This window comes from Filicampus tigris, chromosome 7 (genome assembly GCF_054856515.1).
Source record: "Filicampus tigris isolate MCC_2025a chromosome 7, RoL_Ftig_1.0, whole genome shotgun sequence".
Taxonomy (NCBI): domain Eukaryota; kingdom Metazoa; phylum Chordata; class Actinopteri; order Syngnathiformes; family Syngnathidae; genus Filicampus; species Filicampus tigris.
In genome coordinates this window covers 24,977,121-25,002,414 of record NC_141223.1, presented here as the reverse complement: position 1 = coordinate 25,002,414, position 25,294 = coordinate 24,977,121, and the positions used below count along the sequence as shown (strand labels likewise).

General features: G+C 37.8%; 1 protein-coding gene across 3 annotated transcripts; it reads right to left on the bottom strand.

Annotated features, from left to right (window-relative positions):
• vezf1b (vascular endothelial zinc finger 1b) lies at positions 1 to 24,223 on the bottom strand. 3 transcript variants are annotated; one of them, XM_086036208.1, is made up of 7 exons: positions 24,047 to 24,223; positions 18,465 to 19,219; positions 16,337 to 16,406; positions 15,127 to 15,295; positions 8,058 to 8,099; positions 7,384 to 7,449; positions 1 to 7,195 (listed from the first exon to the last, which is right to left on the bottom strand). In XM_086036208.1, the coding sequence occupies exons 1-7, from the start codon at positions 24,077 to 24,079 to the stop codon at positions 6,828 to 6,830; spliced, it is 1,503 nt and encodes a 500-aa protein (XP_085892334.1). In that variant the 5' UTR covers positions 24,080 to 24,223; the 3' UTR covers positions 1 to 6,827. The 3 variants fall into 3 exon arrangements, with proteins under 3 accessions (XP_085892334.1, XP_085892335.1, XP_085892336.1); XM_086036209.1 differs by lacking the exon at positions 7,384 to 7,449; XM_086036210.1 differs by lacking the exons at positions 7,384 to 7,449; positions 8,058 to 8,099.
• Between the last annotated feature and the right edge of the window lie 1,071 nt (positions 24,224 to 25,294).

Here is a 25,294-nt window from a genome sequence, read left to right as displayed (position 1 = left end):
AACATTTCCAAGTTTAATAAAGAATGGAAAAAAAAAAAAAAAACTTTTGCTCGTCTTTTGGCACGCAATCTCAAACAATCTGTCAATAACCATCTTCACAGAGGCACTTTCCTAGCAAACAGGCCAACTGTGAGCCAGCGAGCTGGTAAACACACTATTCACGTCCACAGTTAATGTGGGGATTTCTTTGCTCTAGGTATCAAACCACCTCAGCCACCCAAAAAGCATCAAACGTAGGTATCAACATGGCCAGTTGACAATCATGTTTTAGTGTTTTCTTTTATTTAGACAAACCCAAATAAAAGGCACATAAAACATTGCGCATATGTTTACATAATAATTCTCAATGAACATACATTTTAAAAAATGTAGGAATGTTTTACCTTTCTGCTAACCAGAAAGCCTAGCCTTCGTATGTACAAAACTTATTGTTAATGATCTAATACAAAATGTTTTATAAAAAGTTTTTTTTCCTTGCATGTGTCTGTCATAACTATAACTAAGTCCTCTGATCTAAACCGTCTGTACAAAGATATACATTCATTTGCCTTCACAACATTTGCCATATTAAAACTAAACCCCTCCCCTCAAAAAGAACCGATGATTTGGCCAAATAAATGTTTTTTCCCTTCCCACCTAATGTTATTGATTTATAAAAAAAAAATGTCAGTTTCTTGCACAGTCATGACACATAACTAATCCTGTTTAAAGATATTTCTTTCACTGGAGAAACACCACAATCATATTTCCTCAAATAAAATGCTAATGCCATAGTTTGGTTGTCAGACATCCGCCAACATCTGTAAAAAGGCTTCCTTCACAGTATATTTCATCAAACAAGACAAGGAGGAAGCATCAGTGTGTGGAGAAGTCTTGCAAATTATTTCAGGCACAATTGTTGACAGCCACTAGAAAAGGACATATGACAGCACATGCTTGATTTTACCCTAATTTTTTTTTAGTGTTTTGCTTTCCTATAAAGTCACTATCCTTCTATTTAAAAAAAAAAAAAACAACTTAAACCTATAATGGACAAATTCAGTCCACATGCAACAATGTAAAAATAATAGCTATAAAATGATTTTTTTTTTTTTTTTTTTTTTTTTTTTTAAAGTCCAAGATCATAATGCCATTCCACATTTTGAGCATTTCCCTTGGAGGACAGTGTTGACATGCAGACAATGAAATGAGAACATCTGGGCTACCAAATCACAAAAAAATGTGGCCTGGGCAACAACAGACAGGACCCTTATGTCATTCCAACAAACTGAAATGCCCCTTTAAGTACCACTCTGTTGTAGTGTGCATATCCTAGTTTGCCGCAAGTGCTTCTAAGCGCCTACACTGAACAAAATTCACAACTTCAAACAGGCTTCACATTGTCAAATTTGTTTGGACTGAACATATCACATAAAGCCACAAAATTATTGAGTCTGGGATAAAAAGAAACAAAAACAAAAAAATCTAGGACAGCACCGCATTCAGGCCGGTCAACAAACAGGGCTCAGACATCATGTTGGGGGATAACTGAAAGTCATCAAAGTGTCAACACAGTAACATTTCATGACACGAGACTCCAAAAATGTAGAAACCATCTGTAAAAAAAAGTTCATGCTGTGAGACCAACAGGGGAAGCTACTCTTATGCCTTGATGTTCAGATCTTAAAACTCATGAGGAGGACATTGCTTTTATTTAACAAATCCTACCTAAATTTGAAAGTGACTGGCTGAAAAGATGACCAACTGAAATCTGACCATTAACCTTTGCTTCCTCATAATGAGACAAACTTTCAACCTGTTTTTCCGACATGGAACAATAATTCCTGAAATGATGGATTGTGAGCGAGAGCTCTAAAATTTTATTAAATTATCTTTAAGCTCTGCTATCTTGACCACCTAGTGTCCAATACCGTTTAATATTAACAGGATTCTGTAATAAAATATGGTAATCAAGGTAAGAACCAAATTGGCCACTTCACAGGAACAATAAATCCTCCTTGTGGATCACTGAAGTTTCCAGCAAACCCAAAAATAATCATTTTAAAAATGCAAGGTGTATTGAGGAAATTAACTTAAAGCAAAGTCAAAAATATTCTTTGCAATAATATGTTCTATGTGCCCCTATTAGTGATTAATATTGCACTGGTGAAATAAGAATTAATGCTCACTTTCTACCGCCCTCTTCTGTTGACTGAAATTGACGTCAAAGTGCCCTCGGGCTCGCATTACGCACATCACACCTCACCTGTTTTGAGTTTGGTCATGTTACATTCACAATGCCGTCAATTTAGGGAAGGAGGATGACAAACAAATCTTATTCCACCAAAACAATATTACTCGGAATACCATTTTTACACTAGTGGGATTACATTAAACATATTGCAAAGAAAACTTGACTTTACTTCCAATTTTAAAATAACGCTGGTGATCATTTTCCCACGCATTTCCTCATCACTAAAAGTCTTTGTAAAGCTCAAAATACAGTATATTGGCGAAGAGGTTTTTTGTATGTTTACAGCTACAACTTGTCTTTTTGACAGTGTTCATCTCAGAATAGGGTATCACCACCACCTCAACCATGACAGTTTTGCCCGATGGGATTGTTGCCCTGCCACACGAAAGCCACCTCGGGATTAAATTCATTACAGAAGAATCTGGTCCTTTTATGCACTTGGTGGAGAAAGCCTTATCCATTGATCATTGTTTGGCACTCTTGTTATTGGACGGCCATATCAATGCTGAGATTGTTCTTACATTGTAGTTTGTGGTGCAAAGTCAGACTGGCACTTTCACAGGTCAAAGGCAACAAAAATAGTGTGTTATATTTACACACACACTCACACAAACACCCACACACACATACAAAATGACCAGTCATTAATATATTATAAAAGACTAATCTCAGTCATCTGAGTTTTACTTGCAGAATTGGGATCCTATGCCTGCTAAAGTAAACATTCTAATCTACCCAACAACTTTGGGCTTGCACAGTCCGTGTGCAACTAAGCAAATCTATTGACCTCTACAGTAAAATAAAAAATAAAATAAAAAATGTAATCTTTCCATTTGACCTTGGATAATACTGTCTTTTAAGGGCAAACCCTTGGGAGACTTGCTTTCACTTGAAAAACAAAAACAAAACAAAACAAAAAAAATTGAGAAAAAAAAAAAACAACCTCCCTTCTTTCTGTACCGTTAACTGTCATGTCCTCATATAAATACATTAAAACAATCCAAAATCGATGACATCACAAAAGTGTGAAGAATATCCAGCAGTGATGACAAGTGACCAGTTTCCAGCCATTTACGAATAAAGACACGGGAGGAGTTGATTTAAAACAACTGTTCTAGCTAGCCTCGGAAACATCGAAGCAATCCGGAATATTGCTCGCCACTGCCCTCCTAAATGAAAGCTGTTTTTCCACTTAAACCTTTAAAATACAGAAACTATTAAATACTGATTAGTCATCTAAAATATTTTAAAACTAACAACATTAAACAGAATCTAATTAGGAAGCATTTTTCACACCCTCTGGTAATACAACCTGGGCGTAAGATTTGTTGTAGTAAGGTGTCACATTCATTGACATCAAATGCCCAGCACGTAGCAAATCGTTTCCATGTGTTTGCTAGGAAAGCAGCTGCAATGAGCCAGCTAAAAAACACTTCTCTTATGTTAAAAAGAATAAAAACAAAAGTTTAAAAAGCAAAACATAAAATTATGGATGGAAGTGTAACTGCTGACAATGTAATAATTGGTGATAAAACCTTCAATATTGATGATCATACTAGTGAATATTTGTTTGAAAATACAGTCTGTACTAAAATGTAACAATATACAACTTTGAGTTAAGCTCAAGTTATCTACAAACCCCAATTCTAATGAAGCTGTATCGTTTTGTAAAACTTAAAAACATAATAGAATGATTTAGAAATCCTTCAACCTATATTTAATTGAATACACTACAAAGACACAATACTTAATGCTCAAACTGATAAAGCATTATTTTGTTGTTTAGGTTCTTTGGGCAAATATTGTATCATTTTGAATTTGCAACATGTTCCCAAAAAGCTGGGACAGGGGAAACAAAACACTGGGAAAGTTGGGCAATGATTTAAAAAAAGAAAAAAGAAAATAAATAAAATAAAATAAAATTAAAAAAAAGAACGATTTGGAACATTCCACATGCTTACGAGTTAATTGGAAATTGGTGAACGTCATAATTGAATATAAAAAGGAGAATCCTCAAAAGGCTCAGTTGTTCACAAGCAAGGACGGGACGAGGTTCACTCACAACTGGGTGAGCAAATATTCCAATAATTTAAGTCATTCACCGCCAGACATTTTCAGACCCCCTTTAACCCCCATACCCTGTGGAAAAAAAAAAATAGAAAAAAAATAATTAAATAGGTTCCTGGGATTGAATGGTTGGACTGGGAAAAGACAAATAAATTTGTCAATGGCAGTGAATCAGTTAAGAACAATGGGCCTCATTTACTAATAACACATATATGCATAAATGCACAAGCGTGCATATATTGACAAATTTGAATTCATCCTAAATGACAGCGTGTGCTATATTTGGTCCCACTAAACAGAGTAACATTTGAGAGTAATGTTTACTGGCACCAAGTAGTCTTATTAGAGTAAAATGTACTCTTTGTATCATATTTTACGGACCATTAGGCACACCATATTATTAGGCACAATGTTATGAACAGGCTTATTAAAAAAAAAAATCATAGATAAGACGGGTTATAAGGCGCATTATTTTTGTGAACCTTTGTATGTTGAATAGTTTATTCTAATTGTACCATTTATTTATTTGATAGATTAAGCGCAATTACACTAGATTCAGACAGACATGAAAAAATCAGGTAGTGCCGCGTGTCTTACTTGCTTTTGTTCGCCGTGCAACGACATGGGGGTTGCTTCGACCGGAGGAGGGGATCCTCCGACAGATGAAAAAAAAAAAGTTTGAACATCACTCGTCAATCTTGTGACCAGTGGTTGTGTTTTTAGTTTGGCTAATGCTAAATCCTGTCTTGGTTGACAGTTCAACAGCTGTTAAGTCAATGCATTCACCATTATCCAATCTTTTTTGCTTGGTACCGGCAGCTATTGGAAGCTAGCTGTGTCGTTGACCTGGCGTCGTCCGGTCCCACATTGTAACATTGGAAATGCCAAGAGCAAAGCTCAGCTTACGTTGGGTCTAATGGGCACCCACAGCATTAGCCAGTAGGACTACAGTTCCCAACATTCTTAGACACGAAGGCTGAAAGTTCCACTACAATGAAAACTGATGTCTACTAGCGATGAGATATGGATATCAATGAGAACGCAAACAATGTGAAAGTAAATAGGAAGGAATTTAACTATGTTTACCTCTTGATCCCACGGACCGCAATGATATTATCCCACATAGTAACATTGGAAATGGGCAGTAAGAAACGCTCAGCTGATGCAGCATGGGACTAGTAGAACTACATTTCCCATGAATCTTAGACACAGAAGCAGGAAGTAGTCCTAGTTTGGGTCTGACGAAAACCTGCTTAGCGCTTAGCTGCGGGTAAGAGTGAAAGTGCGATGGTAATAGGAAGGAATTTGAATTAAAGACAGGGTGTCCCGCATTACAACACCCAGTCAGTTTTTGAGAAAAAGGATTTTAAGTGGGCCCTATGGACCGAAACATGCGGTATATTGAGTAAAAGATGTGTTTTTTGACATTTTTTTAGAAGCTGATCCATCATTATTTGCGCGCACAACAGACACCCTGGACTGTTGAGCAATTCAAGTTGTACATCAAGCAGGAATGGGAAATAATTCCACCTACAAAGCGTCAACAATTAATGTCACAACTTTTTGGGGGGAACGTGTTGCGGTCTCAAATTCAAAATGAGTGGATATTTGCCAAAAACAAATGAAGTTCATCAGTTTGAACATGAAATATCTTGTCTTTGTAGTGTATTCAATTGGCTATGGGTAGAAAAGGATTTGCAAATCCATGAATTTAATTTATATTTACTTTTTTACACATCTCAACTTCATCGGAATTGGGGTTTTTAAGATAAATGCAACGACTGTGGCATAGGTTAAAATACATGGTGCAAAATAAAAAAATAAAAATGAACTGCCTGTAACAGCTTCTAATGTGAGGCCTCTATCCGGTAGTAAATGTAATGTATTTGGGATCCCCAAACTTTTCAAATACATAATTCAAAAGGGAAACATATTGCTTGGAAATTCTTTGGCATTAACGTTTGCTTACATGTTTGGATTAAAAAAATACAGGGAATGGGCTCATTTAAATTAGACCCCAGCCAATCTTCTACTGTTGTTTGTCCCTTCAAAGTATAAAGGTCAGAATACCTCTCTATTTTCCAAGGATGGGATCCACCTGGAAAGTCTTAAACTCCTTACTGATTTTCCTTATGAGGAAGAGTTGCTTTGTTTTAAAAATGTATAGGGACGGCTTTGGAGTAATATTTGATTTACATGATTTTGCATCAATGTGATGAATTAATTCGTCAGATACAGTATGTAGATCAATGAGTTTACAACTTACTATTAAAACAATCAGAGTTTTCCAAAGCATTTTTTCCCTCTCATAAATACAAACAATTCAAGAAATTTTAGTACTGATTGTTGCAATTCAGAATCCTGGTGGGTAATAGGGTGTCATTGCATTATTTCGGACGGTATGCCAACTTGAGTGTTTAACGTAGTGCCCATCCACTGGGAACGCTATTATACTAAGATTTGACAGGTTCATCTATTACTAGGCAGTTACATTCTCAACAGTTACTCAGCGGCTAGAAAACAAACTCTACCAAGGAGGTGAGGATGGCAGAACTTGGGATAGAAAAGGCATGCTCTCCATGGGCCTCATTGCAATGTTAAGTGGGCCGGTGATATTCATGGGCATTGGTGTGGTAATGGCCACGGGGTGGGCGAGATTCATGTGGGCTGTTGTGGGGATGTTGACAGAGGCCAGGTTCACAGGGCCCGTGATGGTGACAGGGTGCTGCAGGTTGACGGGGTTTGTTATGTTGACTGTGCTGGTGGTGATGTTCATCTGAGCAGCAATGGTGACTGCATTGCTGGCATTGCCGCCACGGTTCATGGCCGAGGTGATGGCTGCCGAGTTGGTGACAGGCGTTGTCGTGGCGGAATTGTTGTGCACATTGCTGGAATCTACAATTAAGAAAAAATGTAAAAAAAAAAGATAAAAACCCAGTCACCTTGGTATGATTTTTCAGAACTTCAGTACAGTAAAGCCAACAGTCCAATCAGCTCCGTCGTTCTTTACCTGGGTCACTGAAAATGTAAATACATCATTTCAACATTATGCCAACTGTAGAAATATTGGTGGAGAAACCTACCTTTGTGAGAGTTGTCAATTAGGACTTGGAAGGAGTTATTTAAAATCTCTCCTACCGTCAAATCACCTAAGGGGTAAATTCAAAAAGCAGGATCAATAGACTAAACGGCTAACTGTCTGATTGTTTAAAAGCTGTAATTTTGAACATTAATACATTGTATAAAACATCCTGAAATCTATGGGCAGGAGGCTAGATGAACACAACAGTACATGATGGGTAATAGGACTGTCTGATTAGTTTAGGGCAAGGACATTGTCAATGCATAGTCATTGTCAACAAGTCTGGCCCAGGTCATCGATTGTTAGCTATTGGGGCATTTGTGTCCCACTTTTCATCTAAGATATATGTAATACCTATCATTATTTATTTCAAATAATATGCCAATCTAATCAATCAAAGGAAAATAGCCAGGTAGTGTGCATCTAGCCTGCATGATGGTCCAGTTTGTTGTTAATTCAAATAATCTACTGATCCTGCTTCATGAACTTGAACCGAACACTGGCTAAATTAGACATACTAAAAAGTTATAAACCTTAATTTCACCAGTCCTAAGAGAAAACATAAGTCTTCATGGGGAAATGGTGCAACATGACTAAAAACTGGCCACTTGTGTTGAGTAGACTTCATAATTGCATGTTTCAGAGTTTCTGCTACCAACTACAGGACTGGATTACCTTTTCGTGGCCCTGAGTGGTTCCACTGCCAGTCATTTATGCCTATTCAAAAATACAGACAAATGAGGGGTTACAAAAATACAGGGCAACATTGCCATCATCTGGGGTCTTTGTTTGGCATGGTTAAAGGTCAGTTTAAAAAAAAAATTTGAATCATATTAGTTTGCTTTCAGTTTTTTTTTCATCTTAGATGATAGACCGTTTATTGGGTTTGCAAGATTATTTTTGTCAGAAATGAGCCGGATGCCCTTTTTCCAAACTATTTTCATTGGTCAGAAGTAACTGATTTAGAATAGTCTGTTTTTTTCATTCACATTCATAAATATTCAATATGTAAACACGCTTTGTTCCCACTGGGTCTGTGCTCTCCTTATGTTGATATGGAAACAGTTTTCCTCTGTTTGTTGGATCCGAACACGTGGGTGTCTTGGGGCCAACCGTGTCTCCGTTGAAATGTAGCCGGACGTCGGCAGAATTGTACCAGGCGACAGTGCACTCTTATGCTACGTTCACACTGGCCGCTATTTTAACCATTAGCGCGAAGTGATCCCATACAGCGTCAATGCGGATGGCGCGAAAGGGGGAGCAGGCGACAGGGAAGGCAATGTGGCGCGACATAAACCAGAAGAACAGGCAAAACACCTGGTGTTGTATTATTTGCACAACATGATTACTAGGATGGTCCTTCCAATGGGGTACATTTTCAAATTTATATTTTTTTCTGCTCCAACCCCCCTGAATTTGTTGGAATATTTGGAAAAAACTCCCCCGGTAAAAATGATCCCAATTCCTGCCTCGATGATCTAGAAGTTTAGCCTCATCTCGTTTTATGGCTGACAAAAGGACAATAACATATCAGTGCTGAAGTTTCAAATGCTCCTAGTTTCTGCTATCTCACTCTGTCCGGGGATGGAATTTTCTAAAACCAAGCTTGTCATTGTGGTCAAATTTTGTAAACCAAATCAATACATAAGGGTTTTGGTTGATATTTGGTTTTGCACTGCAGACATGTTGTTATACCGGATGGTGTTTTGATTTATCTTTAAATCACGGCTGCAGCTAAGCAGAGCTATTTGATTTCTCCAAATGAAGACATTTCTGGCTCTTAACTTCACTCTGAAGAAGAAGCACTTGGACTTCTAATCTGCCATATTGAGCAAAACAAGAAGTCTGTGAAGAAGGCAGCAAATGATGCGAATGAGGCAATGAATGAATGTGAATTTAATAGTTTTGATGTTAAAACGTTTATACTTATACTTTTATACTAAATTTTAGTACAAATTTCAATCGCTATGTCACAGTTACCTCTAGACGAAAAACGCACTTTGGGTGTCTTCAGGGCAAAATTCAAGGTCATTAAGGCAGGGGTAAATCTTGTCTGATTTAGACAAAACTTCACCAGAAGAGTTTTTTTCAACTATTCTAACAGATTTAGAGGGTTGGAGCGTTAGAATATCCTAATTTTAATTTTAAGGACCACCCAAATGATTACGTATAAAGCCATACTACAAAATATAATACGTCAGTGTTAAAGCAATGCATGCTGTAATTTGTTTAAATAAATAGATAATATAATAAAATTATTTATTTATTTATTCGTTCATTCATTCATCTAAAATTGAAAATATAAATATACTTCTGAAAAAAATGAGTCTGATTGTAAACTCATTGTAAACATTGGAACAGGGGCGACGATGCGCTGGACTTGGGATGGGACGCGCTGCCTTCGAGCCTACTGGCAAACACACACATACCTGCCTCGCCCCCTTTTCGCTCAAGTTGAGCAAAATCGAACCACCGCAACAAAATCGCATCACAGCTGTGAAGCCAAAGCCAATTAGAGTCCGGCATCTATTCAGCAAATGAAAGACAAGCTGAATGTCTGTTGGCACCCGTGAGCTTTTCAATGCGTCCTGCAACTGCGAGAACCAGCGAAGGAATTGATTCAGTATACTTGCATTTACTTGATTGCAGCTGTTGGTTGTAATTTATGTGCGCCAAGTTTGATATTGGACAGCACACAATAACCAACCACAGGTGATACCAATTCACTAATTGTTTGACTGACTAGCGGCTTTTTTCCTTGGGAGATATGCCGCAAAAAGAAAGGCCACTCGTTTGTCAGGATGACCCTCAAGCAAAATGTGCCAATGAAGGAAAAATCAACTCAAATAGTGATGAGCTGAAGCACCACGAATGTGGAAGTGCTTTTACGGTCCTATGTCTTCTAGGACCTTTTGGGTGTTTCTAGATGAAACCTTGATAAAACACAACATTTAATTTGATTTTTTTAATTTAGCTTTAACCAATATTAACATAACAGGTCCGTTCTATCAACATGAGAATGAAATACAATAGAGGTTTACTTATTCATATGATTTTATTATAATAATAATTGGAGATAGACCGATGTGTTTTTTTAGGGCCGATACCGATTATTAGTAGTCAGGCTACCAATAACTGATATTTGGAGCCAATATTCATTTTTTGTAAAAAAAAAAAAAAGAAAATATTGGCATCAAAATCTTAAAAAAAAAAAATCTTAATTTTGTTGAAACGTCTTTAAGCATATGTTTAACATTTTTTCAGATTTGCATAATGTAGATTTTTTTGGGGTATTATTATTACTCTAAATCTTTGACAATATACATCTTTGTTACCAAATTGTAACAAAAAGTTCAGGGAGCACCCAGTGTCGTCAGCATGTCTTAAAAAGTGAAATGAAAACACTTTAGAGTTTCCGACAATAAATGAAGTTCTTAGAAATTTCAAAATGACAGAAAATCTAACTTTCACATATCTTTGATTTGATTCCAACAGTTTTAAATTGATTATCAGCCATCAGATGTTTTAAAAAGGCAGATCCCGATATTCGTCAAGACGCAGAATATGGGCGCCGATAAGTATTGTTAATAATAAAAATGATAATAATAATTTATTAGTAATAGTGCTATTATTATTAACATCATATTGCTTCATTGCTCTTTCAAACTAAAATGCAGTTGGCAGACTGAAACATAAGTGCCTTTAACTCCTTCACTGCCATAGACATATTTATTTGTCTTTTCACAGTCCAGCCATTCAATCCCAGAATTCTTTTTTTTTTGTTCAAAATTTTTCAAACGTTCGGGTAAAAGAGGGTCTGATAATCTCTGGCAGTGACTGAGTTAATCATGTTCGATATTTATGTCAAATGCTCAGGTCGATTTCAGATTTACTTAATTATTTCTGTATTTATCTGCAATTAAAAAAAACTGTTTGCACCCTGTGGGCTCATCCAGCACACAAAACTTTTAGAGGTGTATTGAAAATACTGTAGACTAGAGTGCCAAAATGAAATAAACATGTCACCGAGTATTTAATTTGTGTGCGTCTGGGAGACCGTAGGCTACCATTTTTATGAAATAATCTGTAAAGCTGCAGTCATCAATAATATTTTATATAAAACAGTGAGTGGATGAGGATGGGGGAGAGGGAGATAGAGAAAAGCCCCAAAAAGATGCATAGCCTTATCGATCCACAGTAACGTGAACAACATAAAACAGTCCCTCCAGGATTCAGCAAGGTTGTGATCGCAACTATTAACGCAAAATCAAGAAAATCCCTTCAAATCTCACTTTCCCACAACTTTGTTGAAACGCCGCAACAACGATGATTAAAAAAAATGAACATTTCACCTAGGTTTGGGGGCTATTTTGCCTGAAATGGCTCTGCGGGCAGCCTACTGGAAATAGTAGCTGAATTCACAAAGTAGAAAATCTGTACGTCAGATCCTTTTTCAGACGATGGCGCCCGTTCATGGCAGAGAGAAGTGGAGCAGAGAAGCATTTACCAACTAAAAACACGGCATAGGGCCGTGCAAACCAGGATCTGGACCTCCTGCACGGAAGCAGGCATAAACTATTTTGTTCTAAATGCAGTGTAATAATAGATTATAAAAAGAAAGTTATCCATCGACAAGCACTTCACGACTGTACCGTTCCAACTACACGTGAAAAGTTTGGAAAGAAACATTGCACTCTCTTCAAATCCTCACGGAGGTAATTGAATCAAGGTCTGTCGGGAGCGCAAAGAATTCAGGTGAGAAACTTAGTTATAAAAAATTTGTATGTGAATAACGTGTTCAGCCTTGGGAATATGCTGACGTAGATGAATCATTAAACCTGTCTTTAAATGTGTTAGTTGAAGTTTAATCCATCCATCCATTTTTCAAACCGCTTTATCCTCACAAGGGTCGCTGAGATGCTGGAGCCTATCCACCAGACAAATTTGAAATTATCAACCTTGTGTACAAAATGTTACTTGCGCACAAAACCTTACTTTACTATAATCACTCTAAAATCGATTGATTGAAATATTTATTGACAACAAAGCATGTATCAAAATATACATTGGCACACTTGCTGCCAAAGTGATAAAAACACAATAAAGCCATCGGCTTAAAGCGGAACGCAACCCAAACATATTTTTTTCAAGACTATGTTCTATGCAGGCCAACTAGTTGAAACAAAGTATTCTGATTAATTTTGTGTTTGTGGAATGAGTTGAGCAGCAAAATCTACCCGTTTTTAGCCATCCGAGGGGGCGGCCATTTTGTCACTTCCATTGCCTGAAAATGACATCACTCAGCTTCAGAAAACAGGTGAGTGTTGCGAAGAAGTTTTCACTTTCTTTTCATATCTGTGAAGCTATCAACACCCCACTGTCTGTTAGTGAACACCCAGCGACTAGAGACTAAAGCAAACCCAAACCGAAGTAATGGAAAGGTGAAAGCTTTTAGGGGAAAAATTATTTCTTCAGGATTTTAATCATACCGCTCATCTGTGAAACCCAATGGAATAATGTCATGGCTTGGACTTGCTTGCATGACTTCTGGAACGGCTCATTAATGCTCATCCTCATTCTTGTAACATGGCAGCCGCAAAATGAATTGAGAAATCTACAGAAACATTTTGTCTTACACTTTAAGATGCAACTAAACTGACCGGGACCTCTTTAATTGTGCGGCAAGATAATAACCCAAAACACACTGGCAAAATAAAGAAGTTTGTCAGGGGACGCAAGTAATTTTACACTAGCCAAGTAAATCTTCAGATTTACAGACAATAGAGCATATATTATATCTGCTAAAGAGGAGACTGAAGAGCATAACACCCAAAACAAAAACTTGAAAAATACAGTAAAAGCCTAGAAAAGCATCACAAATGAAGAATGAAAATGTTTCATGATCGCATCCATCCTTTGTTACAGCTACAGCGGTTGTGAAATGCACTATATGAATAAAATGCTATTGTATTGTATTCTTCAGTACTTTCTAGTTAATTGAAATAACTTACAATTTTTTATCGACAGTATATATATATTTTTTTCCAAGTTATTTAATGTTAGTAATGCCCCAAGACACTGCCCCCAGGCTGGGGTTTCACTTGTATTTTTAAGTAGACCCTCACAGCGTGTTACGTTGCATATGAACAACGGTTGTTATGGCGGCTGGCTTGACTAAACTGGCTCTGGCGCTAATTACTACATTCGCTGTAGACGGTGGCGAAATAGGTCACAGGAGAGCCGCCGATGGGACCATCATCTCAATGTTGATGCTCCACAGCTCTGACGGTCTGACAAAATATGTCCTTGCGGGTTAAAAGAGTAGACCTAGAGAAGAGTGCTAAAACAGCGATCTGATCACAAGATCCCATACAGTCAGAGATGGGCAATTAATTTATATATCTATATATATCTATAGATCTCTCTCTCTCTCATTTATATATCTCTCTCTCTCATATATATATATCTCTCTCTCATATATATATATATATATATATATATATATATATATATATATAAATATAAATATAAATATAATTATTTTTTACAGCTAATTGTATTGTTTTATTGTGTAGCCCTGGTATTTAAAACAGGTTTATTCAGTTATATTAACTCATTCATTGCCAGACATTTTCGGACCCTCTTTTACCCTAACATTTGAAAAAATTTGAAAAAAATATAAATCAGTTCCTGGAATTGAATGGCTGGACTGTGAAAAGACAAATAAATTCGTCAATGGTAGTGAATGAGCTGAAAAAACATATACTCATATTAACAATAAACCTTGCACGATATCACAAGTCTTTAAATTCATCGATGAGGTCACTGGGTCTGGAAAAAAAAATAGCAACAAACAATAACCTCTGGTGCTCATTTGAGGACCCTGCCAACATTTTTCATGCACCCCTGATTATATCATGTTATAGGAATAGCATATGAAATTGACAGAAGATTTACAATAATGATCATGTAATGGAGATTAAAGAGGTATGAACATCAAATGTTTACTTCTTCCTGCTCCTTTTTGAACACGTATATGTAAGCGCATAATTCATTACTGGGTTCACTACTCTGTAACTTTCATTTATCCTTTGTTTCTGTTATAGGTTTGCTTTTTTTCCCTTTTTCCCTCATGTGTGAACTTATATTAACATTTTTTTAATACATGTTGTATTTTTTTTTTAATCCCGTTTACGAATTTTGGTTAATGTTATTTCTCCATCTTAACTGTAAGGTAAACAGATTTGTTATTTTGTTAATTTACAACTTCAACCTAATTTAGAACCGCAATCATACTGGCTCACCCTGGTAAATTTGTTGGCGAGAAAGCGGCATGATAATTGGCCTTTTTGCTCTACAGGCTATGCACTGCCGCCACAAGGCGTTTCACTTGAGTACTGCAAATAAATTAAAATTGCAAGCCGCTTTTTTGCATTACTTTGAGGGACAAATCTAACCAAATGCTTACTTGTTGCACGGCACAGCAACTATAGCATTTTTTGGAACTCAAAAGAAACCATATGTAGTAATTTTACAATAAAATTTTAACATATCTTGAATGCCAACATTGATCATTTTATTTCAGTATTTATACTATGGTAACTTGATGTTAAACGTACATATCTTAAAAAAAACAAAAAACGATGGGATGCGGACACACAGAAAATACAGGTTGATTGACTGGATTGTATCCAAGATAGTGAGTCAAGTCAGAATGAAATTGTGGAATTTGGAGACAGCCTACCTTTATTGTTACATTGGTTGCTGAAGCTGGCCTGACCATGAGTCTTGAGGTGACTTGTGATGTAGGCAGCACTGAGCATTTTGCCACAAATGTTACAGGTGACTTTGCCTTCATGTCTGATCATGTGAGAGCGTAGACGGTCTTTGGTAGCGAAAGCAGACGTACAGGCCTAAAAAAACAAACAATCAAAAGAGACCACCCTCAAATTATTACCTATATTTAGAAAGCCAGATGGAAGCTCCCTGCATGCAAAAAACATCAACAAATAAACGTACTTCTTTAAGGGAAACCTTATGAATAGATAAAACAAGTTGTGTTTCTTATTTAGTATCTAATAATAATGCATACATCATAGAAAGTTATTATTTGAAAAGCAGGGGTGGGAGAAAAAAATGAACTGATTCAAGATAAATCGAGATTAGGGATGCACAATAATTATTGGGACGATAATTATCAACCCGATATTGGGGGAAAAAATGACATCACTAAATTAGGTTGATATTGAAAGCGGCCTCTAATGCACTAATGTTCGTCTGGTTACTGTCCCATCAAGAATCCAAGCCTCTGCTACATGACATTGGAGGTAGTATGACTTCATAAGTAACAGTGAGCCATTTGTTAACACATCTTTTTTTTTTTTTCACGGAGTGGTTTATTTGAGCCAGGGCTCTACGGTGCGAACAGATTTCACAAGGTGGCTAAAACATTGTAGGTTGTACAAGCCAAAGTCTCCTCGACTGTAAAAACAATATTTATTATAAATATCGATACTTGGGGTAAAAATATTCACCACTTCGCACCACTTGCTGGATCCCTTTCACAGGATTTATCGTTTACCTTGGGGGTGTGCAGGACAGTTATCGTGCATCTCTAATCGAGATGTATTGAAAATTGGTAAGCTAATCAAAGCCAAGACATCTCAATTGTAACCGAATAGAATCGGGGTGAATAAAGACGACCAATCTTAATGTAAATGCTCATTCCCCGATACAGCTCCAATTAAATTGTGCAAGTTGTCTTATAATGCATGCATAAATTTCCACTCACTACAAGGGTTTGGAGACTTACTCATACTATTAAATAAGGAAAGTGTGTCCAAACGCTTGAACTGTACCACATATACATTAAACACGTACTATATGATTGTATGGTCATGTTCAATCTGATGATATAATCAGAAAAGGATCTTAATGTTGTTGACATCAGTTACCGTTACTTGGCACTTGAAAGGCCTCTCTGAGGAGTGGACATGTTTGACATGACAGCTTAGGTGATCAGGCCTGCAGGGAATGATGGAGACATGAAGACAATTAGTAGCAGCCGAGACAGCTCAGTAAAGCAACTTGAGGGAGGAAACTGAATTTCCTTTCAATCAAGTAACTAACACTGACAATGCAGTTCCTAAATGTAAAATGTTGTGTTACAATTTAAAAAAAAATTAATTAAAGCATAGTCACATTTTGATTATTCTATTTTAAATTCATTGTGACGGTCGATAAAGGAAAAATAACCTACCCCCCAGGCAATTTAAAAAAAATCTAAATCAAATCTTTGAGTGAAACTGCTTCAGGTCCAATACATCAATATTATTTTCCTTTTTGGCTATTTCAACAGTAACTTTAAGGTTTAGTTTAATTTCCAATGCCCTTGCTTAATAAAAAATAAAATGTTTGAGCATACTAATGGGAATTATTCTAGCACCAAATAACGAAAACAACAACACTGTATTTTCCGGACTATAAGCCACACCTTTATATAAGCCGCACCCAATAAGAAAAAAAACAGATATAAGATGGACCTAGTATCTATGTTGAAAAATTACATATTTCATGCATTTTTACAGAACGATTTTGAACTGTAAATGTACATGAAACTACCTGAATAGCTACTTTCCTAACAGTGCCTTTTAACATGGCAGGTACTTTGCTGATTAAAATGGAACAGAACAAAGAGAAAATAAATAGTATTTATTTATCTTAATTTCTCCTGTGTTTGAAATCAAAGTCACTTTAATCATCTTCACTGAAACCAATGAAGTCGTCTTCTATATTAATAAACAGTACTTATCGTCATTTCACTCTCCGCTGGTATACAAAAACTGTGTTTTGGTTATTGATAAACGCGAGTTTGCTAACTAATGCCTCTATAGTCCGTAGTTGACGCTACAAAATGTTAGCGTACCATAGCAGCACATGCGTGCAGCGTTCAGACGCACACAGTAGCCTGTGTGTGCTAACTAGCTAGCTTCCAGAAATGACTGTCCCTATATCATAAATGCAATCGGGCATCAGCCACAACATGCTTTCGTTTTAGATGCTAGTCTATCACCGACGTGCTGCTATGAAAGGGAGGTTTACATGGTTTTAATTTTGTGAAATACAAAGCAAAATGGAAAAACTGGGTAGGATAACCACAACACTACGTAAACAAAATATTTTCAAATATGTCTAAACAGGTCGCAATGGTGGAGAAAGTTTTTAAATTATCTTGATTGCTTTCAACAAGCTGGTGCTTACATAGGCGTGTGTAAACGTTTTATATCAACTGTCAGTGCTTGAGTTGACCAAAAGTCTGTTCAAAACTGAATACATTACTTCATGGCCAACTTAATCTTTTGAGTTAGAGCCTGGTGAGTATTGTCAGCTCAAATTTCAAACATCTGTACATACACAAAAAATATATACATAACATAAACATTTGTCTTTCAAGAATATGTTCTATGCAAGCCCACTAGTTGAAACAGGGAATTCTGATAAATATTGCGTTTGTGGAATAAGTGTTAATCAACTCGTTTTTAGCCATCCCTCGGCTCAGATTCAGAAAACAGGTTAGCCATGATTGGTCATTGTGAGCAGTTGTAATGTCATTTTCAGTCGACAGAAGATAAAATGGCTGCCCCCAGAGATGGCTAAAAACGAGTGCATTTTGCTGCTTAACTTAGATTCCACAAATGCAAAATTAATCAGAATGCCGTGTTTCAACTAGTGGGCCTGCTGGGAACATTCTTGAAAAAAATATGTTTGGGTTGACTTCCGCTTTAAGTACATTTTATGTGGTTTTGCAAGTGAATCACAACGGGTTGTACATTTTTAAAATTTGCATCTGTGATTTCTTTTCATAATATCATTATCATACTGATAACTGTGATCATTTTATCCATGACAGTAACGAGTCAAAATTTTCAGAGTGTTCCATCTGTATTTGGGCGTACCCAATTGTGTGACCCATTCATCTATACTACAGTGGACTGTTTTCTTGACTGGCATTTTATATATTTTTATTTCATATGCTCAAATGTGGTTGGATGTTTTATTGATTAAAAAAAAACATCTACATACCTAGAGAATCCTTTCCCACATACAGAACAAATATAAGGCTTGTGAACGCCACCATCATGGGAGCGTGCATGATATGTCATTCGATCCTTCCTCTTGAACCTCTGATGGCAGATGGGACACTCAAACGGCTTCTCATCAGAGTGCGACAACTTGTGGCGGTTCAGGTGGTAGACATCCCTGAAAGCCTTTCCACACATTTCACAGCCGTGATTCTTCTTCACAGGTTTTGGGGGTTTCTTAGGGATGTTCTGCTGCTGTTGGTGTTGCATCGGGGTCATGATACTCGTGCCCGTTGCTGTTGATGTCGTGGCTGTTGTCAAAATACCAGCTACGGTCGTAATGTATGAAGGGTTTCCACTGTTATCCCGAGGTACAGTGGATATGATTGGCACCATGGTGGGAGCTGTTTGTGTCTTCTTAGGCCGCGAAACCATCTTAATGCCGGTGTGGCATGACTCGTGCCGCCGCAGGTGGTAGCTATCCCGGAAAGCCTTGTTGCAATAGCCACAAATGAATGGCGTCTTTGATTTGGGCTCTTTTTTGACCACAGCAAGTGGAGGCCCTCCACCACCTCCTCCCCCAGTCCCGCTGGCCACATTGTCTTTCAGGAGTTCTGCAGCACTCACTGGTGGTTTCTGGTCCAACACTATGGGCAGCACTGGTTTCTGATCAGGAGGTTCCGTTCCAGAAGTGAGCAAAGGCAAGAGGCTGTTTCCGGCTAATTGGTGCTGGTGGTGGAGCGCCTCATTGGCCTGCTACAATGAGAAAAACAGAGCAAGAGAACGATTTTGGAGTCAAACAGAAGAGAAAAACAAGGACGTTTTAGTTCAACTGACAAAAGTAGCAGAATGTGATCATCAAGCGAAATAAGCGATGTGCAGAATCGCTGCTCAGCTTGGCAGCAAAAAAAACATGAAAACCACACCACACTGAGCACATTAGTTTGAAATGTTTCATTCACGAGGAGACTGGGGTAGGAAGAAAACAGACCACGGCCGCCAAGTGGAATCTGGTGTATAATATTGCAGCTTTTCAAGTTAGCCCTGTACTCGCATAAGTAACAATGTTGCAGCAATGAAGAATTTGCTTGACCAATGAGTGGTTTATACCACTCCGTAGTACTGGTTCAATCACTAGAAATAGACCACTCAGTAGTACTGGTTCAATCACTAGAAATAGTACTTGATACTAGGACCTGGTTTTTAAAGTGGAAAAGTGTCAATAGCAAGATGAGCTGCCTCGGGCAGAATAGCAGTACACTGGAAAAAGGGGCACTTGAGCAGGTGATGGGCGTTAGGTGGAGGCTGATTTAAAGCTTAAGTCAACCCCCAAATTTTCTGTACAAGAATATTCTGTGCAGGCCTATTAGTTGAAGCATGGCATTCTGATTTATACTGTATTCAGTTTGTGGAATATGAGTTAAGCAGTAAAATCCACCCGCTTTTGACCATCTCAGGGGGCGGCTATTTTGCCACTTGCTATTGACTGAAAATGACGTCAGAGCTGCTCACTGAGCAATCGTGGGAGAAGAGCATATGCGAGAGAGGTAAAGAAGAACCCAAAGATCACTGGCTAAGATGCTGTAGTGAGATGGGAGAAAATTACACAAAGTCAACTATCACTGCAGCCCTCCACCAGTCGGGACTTTATGGCACTGTAGCCCAACGGAAGCCTCGCCCGCATAGTTTTCAGAAAAACACATGAAGGACTCCCAGGCTATGAGAAACAAGATTCTCTGGTCTAACGAGATCACGATTGAACTTGTTGGTGTTAATTCTAAGCGGCATGTGTAGAGATTGAGAAACCCAGGCACTGCTCATCACCTGCCCGATACAATCCCTCAAGTGAAATGTGGTGGTGGAAGCATCGTGTTGTGGGGGTGTTTTTCAGATGCAGGGACAGGACGACTGGTTGCAATTGAAGGAAAGATGAATGAATCCAGAGTGCTCAGGACCTGAGACTGGGCCAAAGGTTCACCTTTCAAAAGGACAATCACTGAAAGCACACAGCTAAAATAACAAAGAAGTGGCTTCAGAACAACTCTGTAACCGTTCTTGACTGGCCCAGCCAGAGCCCTGACCTAAACCTGATTGAGCATCTCTGGAGAGACCTGAAAATGGCTGTCCACCACCGTTCACCATCCAATCTGACAGAACTGGAGAGGATCTGCAAGGAAGAGTGGTGGGGGATCCCCAAATACACATGTGAAAAACTTGTTGCATCATTCCCAAGAAGACTCATGGCTGTACTAGCTCAAAAGGGTGCTTCTACTCAATACTGAGCACAGGGTCTGAATAATTATGACCATATGGTATTTCAGTTTTTCTTTTTACATAAAATTTGCAAAAATGTCTACATTTCAGTTTTTTTCTGTCAAGATGTGGTGCTGAGTGTACATTGAGAAATTAAACTTTTTTGATTTTGGCAAATGGCTGCTATGACACAGGAAGTGAAAAATGTCAAGGGGTCTGAATACTTTCCATACCCACTGTACACAAATCAATTATTGGGCATAGTGCAGCGACTGATTTATTGTAAGGTAGTGATGATGCAGAGAAACAGAAGCGCAATTAAAAAAATACATAAATAAAAAAGAAAGAACTTCCTCAACTAAAGACAGGGTACAAAACAATCGTAGACAAACAAGGCATTTGCAGGTTTAGTCTGCACAACAGCAGCTTTTGAAACAATCTGTATGTACAGAGGACATCTTAAGTCTGCAGCTGCTGGCAGGCATTGTCCAATTGGTCATGGCAGATTCCCAGCGGGATAGACAGAACAGACGGCCGCAGCTTGTATGAATATTTTGGCAAGAGGAAAAAAGAAATTCACATTGTAAATAGTTGGTTTACAACTGGTCAGCTCAGAAATGCACTGATTGAGAAAGACTCGCTTTTTGCTGTAATTACCATAGGGCAGGGTTAAAGACCTGACCCTTGGCTTTTCAGATTCAGCCAAGCATCGCAACACGGTCAGCCAAGCAGGGGAGATGTAGTTTGAGAGGGGGCAGGACCCAATGTGCTCTGTTTTACCCCACTGTGTTCTTTTATGTACAACACAAATCTGAGCCCTTATGTGCTTGCAGCCTTAGTGGGGTGGGGATCGTTCAGCTGCCACCCGTATCCCTACTTAGGACAAGGGGCCACGCTATGTGTTTTAGCGTGGCAGAGCGACTCGGGGGCTGTCACACATTGTCAAATCGCTTTTAGAGTTGCCACACTGCAGTACTTTGACTAGAATCATTACTGCAATTAGCATTTTCTGAGCATATTTATTCAGGACTGAGAGAACCAAAGCCTGCTGTCCCACCACACTGCCTTGATGGTTAGGTTTTGATACAAATTTGATGAGAAGGGTGAAATCCCTTCAAGATAAATGACAGAAAAAAATGAGTAAATGGAAGGGAAAGAAACATCACTGTCCAGATTCATTTTCATCTGAAAAAAAGTATGTTTTTAATATATTATATATATATATATATATATATATATATATATATATATATATTTAGTTATTTTGGTTAACATGGTTATTTTTAACGTGCTTCCTTCATAGCTACTGCCACTGCTAATTTAGGACCGTCCGTAAAAGACTGTTTACAAGGGTAACAGCACACAATTGTATTCATTTAGGAACAAGTTTAGACTACTTTACATGACAAAAAAAAAAAAAGAATTCTTATACTATACTGTTCCTCCTCCTGCTTCTCGTCCCCAAACTGCCCCCTGCTTTCGTCAGTACTTAATCCATCGCTGTTTGAAAGTCAGTGAAAACGTGAGTCCGTCAGTGACGTAACAATGGACCTCCATCGGCATTGATAGACATGTGAGGACAGGTGTAAATGCCCACCTCTGGTTGCAACGAAGCGGTGCACCCAATTTTGCTTCAGGACACAAACAATTCCATAATCTACAGTATTTTATTATACTCAAACAACCTATCCAATATTATTAAATTAATTATTAACTTAATCGACATTGAGTTATCCAGTTTCGGAAATACACTATAATATTAAAGCTGCCTAGCCTTGACAGAATAACTGATTATTACAATAATCTTTAGTTGCAGCCTTAATTTACAATCGGTTTCTTAAATATTTTTTTCGTGTCATAATGTACCAGAAAGGGACACCAGCTGGATCAAAGCATCCACATTTCCCAATAACAGCTGACATGATAGCATGACTGCCCTCATGTAAATATTGTTTAAGTAGGAGTCAGCAGTCTATGTGGGTCCAATAAATAAATAAATAAATTCATTTCCACATATTATGTAAATTAGTTCTGACTCTAGTTGAGTGTCAAACCATGTTATGATTTCAATACCTGCAAGTCTAAATCATAATCATTCCATATTGGACTTTTTTTTTTAAATTGTTGGGTACCTGACTATGTCAGGGTAGGTGACAAAAGAAAAGTGTGCAGTAGATGATAACACCTAACATTAAACAATGCAGAATCAATAAAGGAACTGTTTCAACAAAATAACACTGTAAAAGGGATATTACAAACTTTGAATAATCCTTGTCTTGAAAGCATACACACTAGTCAACACTGTCTAGATTTGCACTGGTCACAAAATGTATTTTGTTGTTGTTTTTAAAGGACATAATCACAGCAGAGACCAGAGTGTAATTAGCCATGACCATAGACAATAAAAATTTAAAAGAAATAAAATTAAAAATTAAACAACGTACATTCTAATTCAGTGGCTCCCCTCCCCGCATGTATTGTGTACATTGAGTTGTGACAAGTGGCAACTGTCTTCACGCTTATTATGAAGTTGTAGATTGCTACAAGTCTCTATTTATAACGTAACCGATGATCTCTCAACTAAACAATATCTACACGCACGCACACGCGCTCACAAAACATGTTCCGTTTGCGGTAACGGCCTTCATAATTGAAATTCTGGATCACTAGTTATTAAGGCGATGCTCCTGCGGTTTGTGGTAACATCCGAAAGTTTGCAGTAGCTATGCTTGAGCTTTTCGCAAGGGCTCCGCGTGCTACCTATCTTAGGCTTGAGTTTACATTGTTTTCAGCTATGTGGTAAACCCACTTTCTACCATGTTTCCTATATGGGCGTACGCTGATCAACGATACCAAATCACTGACTAAAATTCGTTAAGTCAACTGTGAAGGAGAGTGCTGCAGTGCTGAGGAGAAATGAAGCCTGCTGGGCTTAAACCATTAGCCGACACGCTTAGCACGGCTACATGGAAAAGCAATGGCTCGGGCTATTGAGTTAGCGCGCGCGCAACAGTAGCTCAGTGGAGATTTCATGTAAATTGGCCGTTTTAAATACAGAAATGACGCAAGCCCATTATCATTAAACCCGCCTAAACGAGATAGTCTTTAGGTAATCGGTGCACCGGGCAAACGTGGCTCTCGTCTTCGATACAGTAGTTTGCTGCTGGAGGAGCTAGCTAGAAAGCTAAGGCTAACACCTTTGTTTTGCTGGGCAAACTCTACTTCAGTTTCAAAAAGCAATATAAACATCACTGCTTGACTAACATCATTTGCGCCGTTCTACGATGAGCATGCATTTTCCCAGACACGCGTAGGTGTTGTGTTACTTACTTGAAATAAAAACGTACTCCAGCTCGGTTCCATTGCAACTCTTATGCTAAAACCTGCAGGAAACCAAGAAGAAATCCTCAACAAAGCAGCCAGCTAAACATGGCAGCAACTTCCTGTCATCCCGCGGGCTGAACCAAATAAAATTGACCAGCTTGTCTGGATTTGACAAACGTTACAGATGAAACATTTCCGTTTTGTCATGTTGTTGACGAAATATTTGGTTACACCCTAAAATTAAATTAGGATCATTTTATAGAAGAAATTAATTCAAATTTATTATATCTATACAGCTACAAAAATTGCTGCCGTCATGAGATTTCGAGTTTTAAACTTGAAAAGTCAAAATCTGCGAATAAAACAAAATGTGCAGATTGTTTATGTATGTTTCTATGGCCTATCCTTTGGTGTATTAATATTTGTATGCACAATTACCAATAATGGAAAAAGAGCATTTGTGCATGTATTTATTATGTTGTTGTACATACATGCAGCATGTTTATACATTATGCATGTGATGTGAATATACATGTACAATATACAGTATAATATTTACATGCCGATATAAATCAGAAAATACTAGTAAAATTAAATGGCAAGGTAGATAAATAACGGAATAATGATGAAGTAGGGGTCAAATTAAAGTGGATATCAACCCAAGCATATTTTTTTCAAGAATATGTTCCCAGCTGTCCCACTAGTTGAAACACATCATTCTGATTAATATTGCGTTTGTGGTATATGAGTTAAGCAGCAAAATCCATCCCTTTTTAGCCATCTCAGGGGATAGCCATTTTGTCACTTCTGTCAAGTGAAAATGACATCACAACTGCTCAGGGCTCAGGTAACGAGCAATCACGGCACAGCTTCAGAAAACAGGTGAGTTGTGATTGGTCCTTACCTGAGCTGAGCAGTTGTGATGTCATTTTCAGTCGACAGAAGTGACAAAATGGCCGCCACCCCTGGAGATGGCAAAACATGGGTGGATTAACGCTTATTCCACAAAAGCAATATTTATCAGAATGCCTAGTTTCAACTAGTGGGCTTGCATAGAGCATATTCTTGAAAAAAATATGTTTGGGTTGACTTCCACTTTAAATAAATCGCACTTCTTCCCACCCACTGCGGGCATGTAAGGTTAAATTGCTGTTCTCTTTTTGTTCTGTGTCGTGTTGACTGTACATTTTGTGCTAATATTATTTTTCTCTCCGTTTCTTTTTCTTTTTTGCTTGTTCATGTATGTGGTGTATA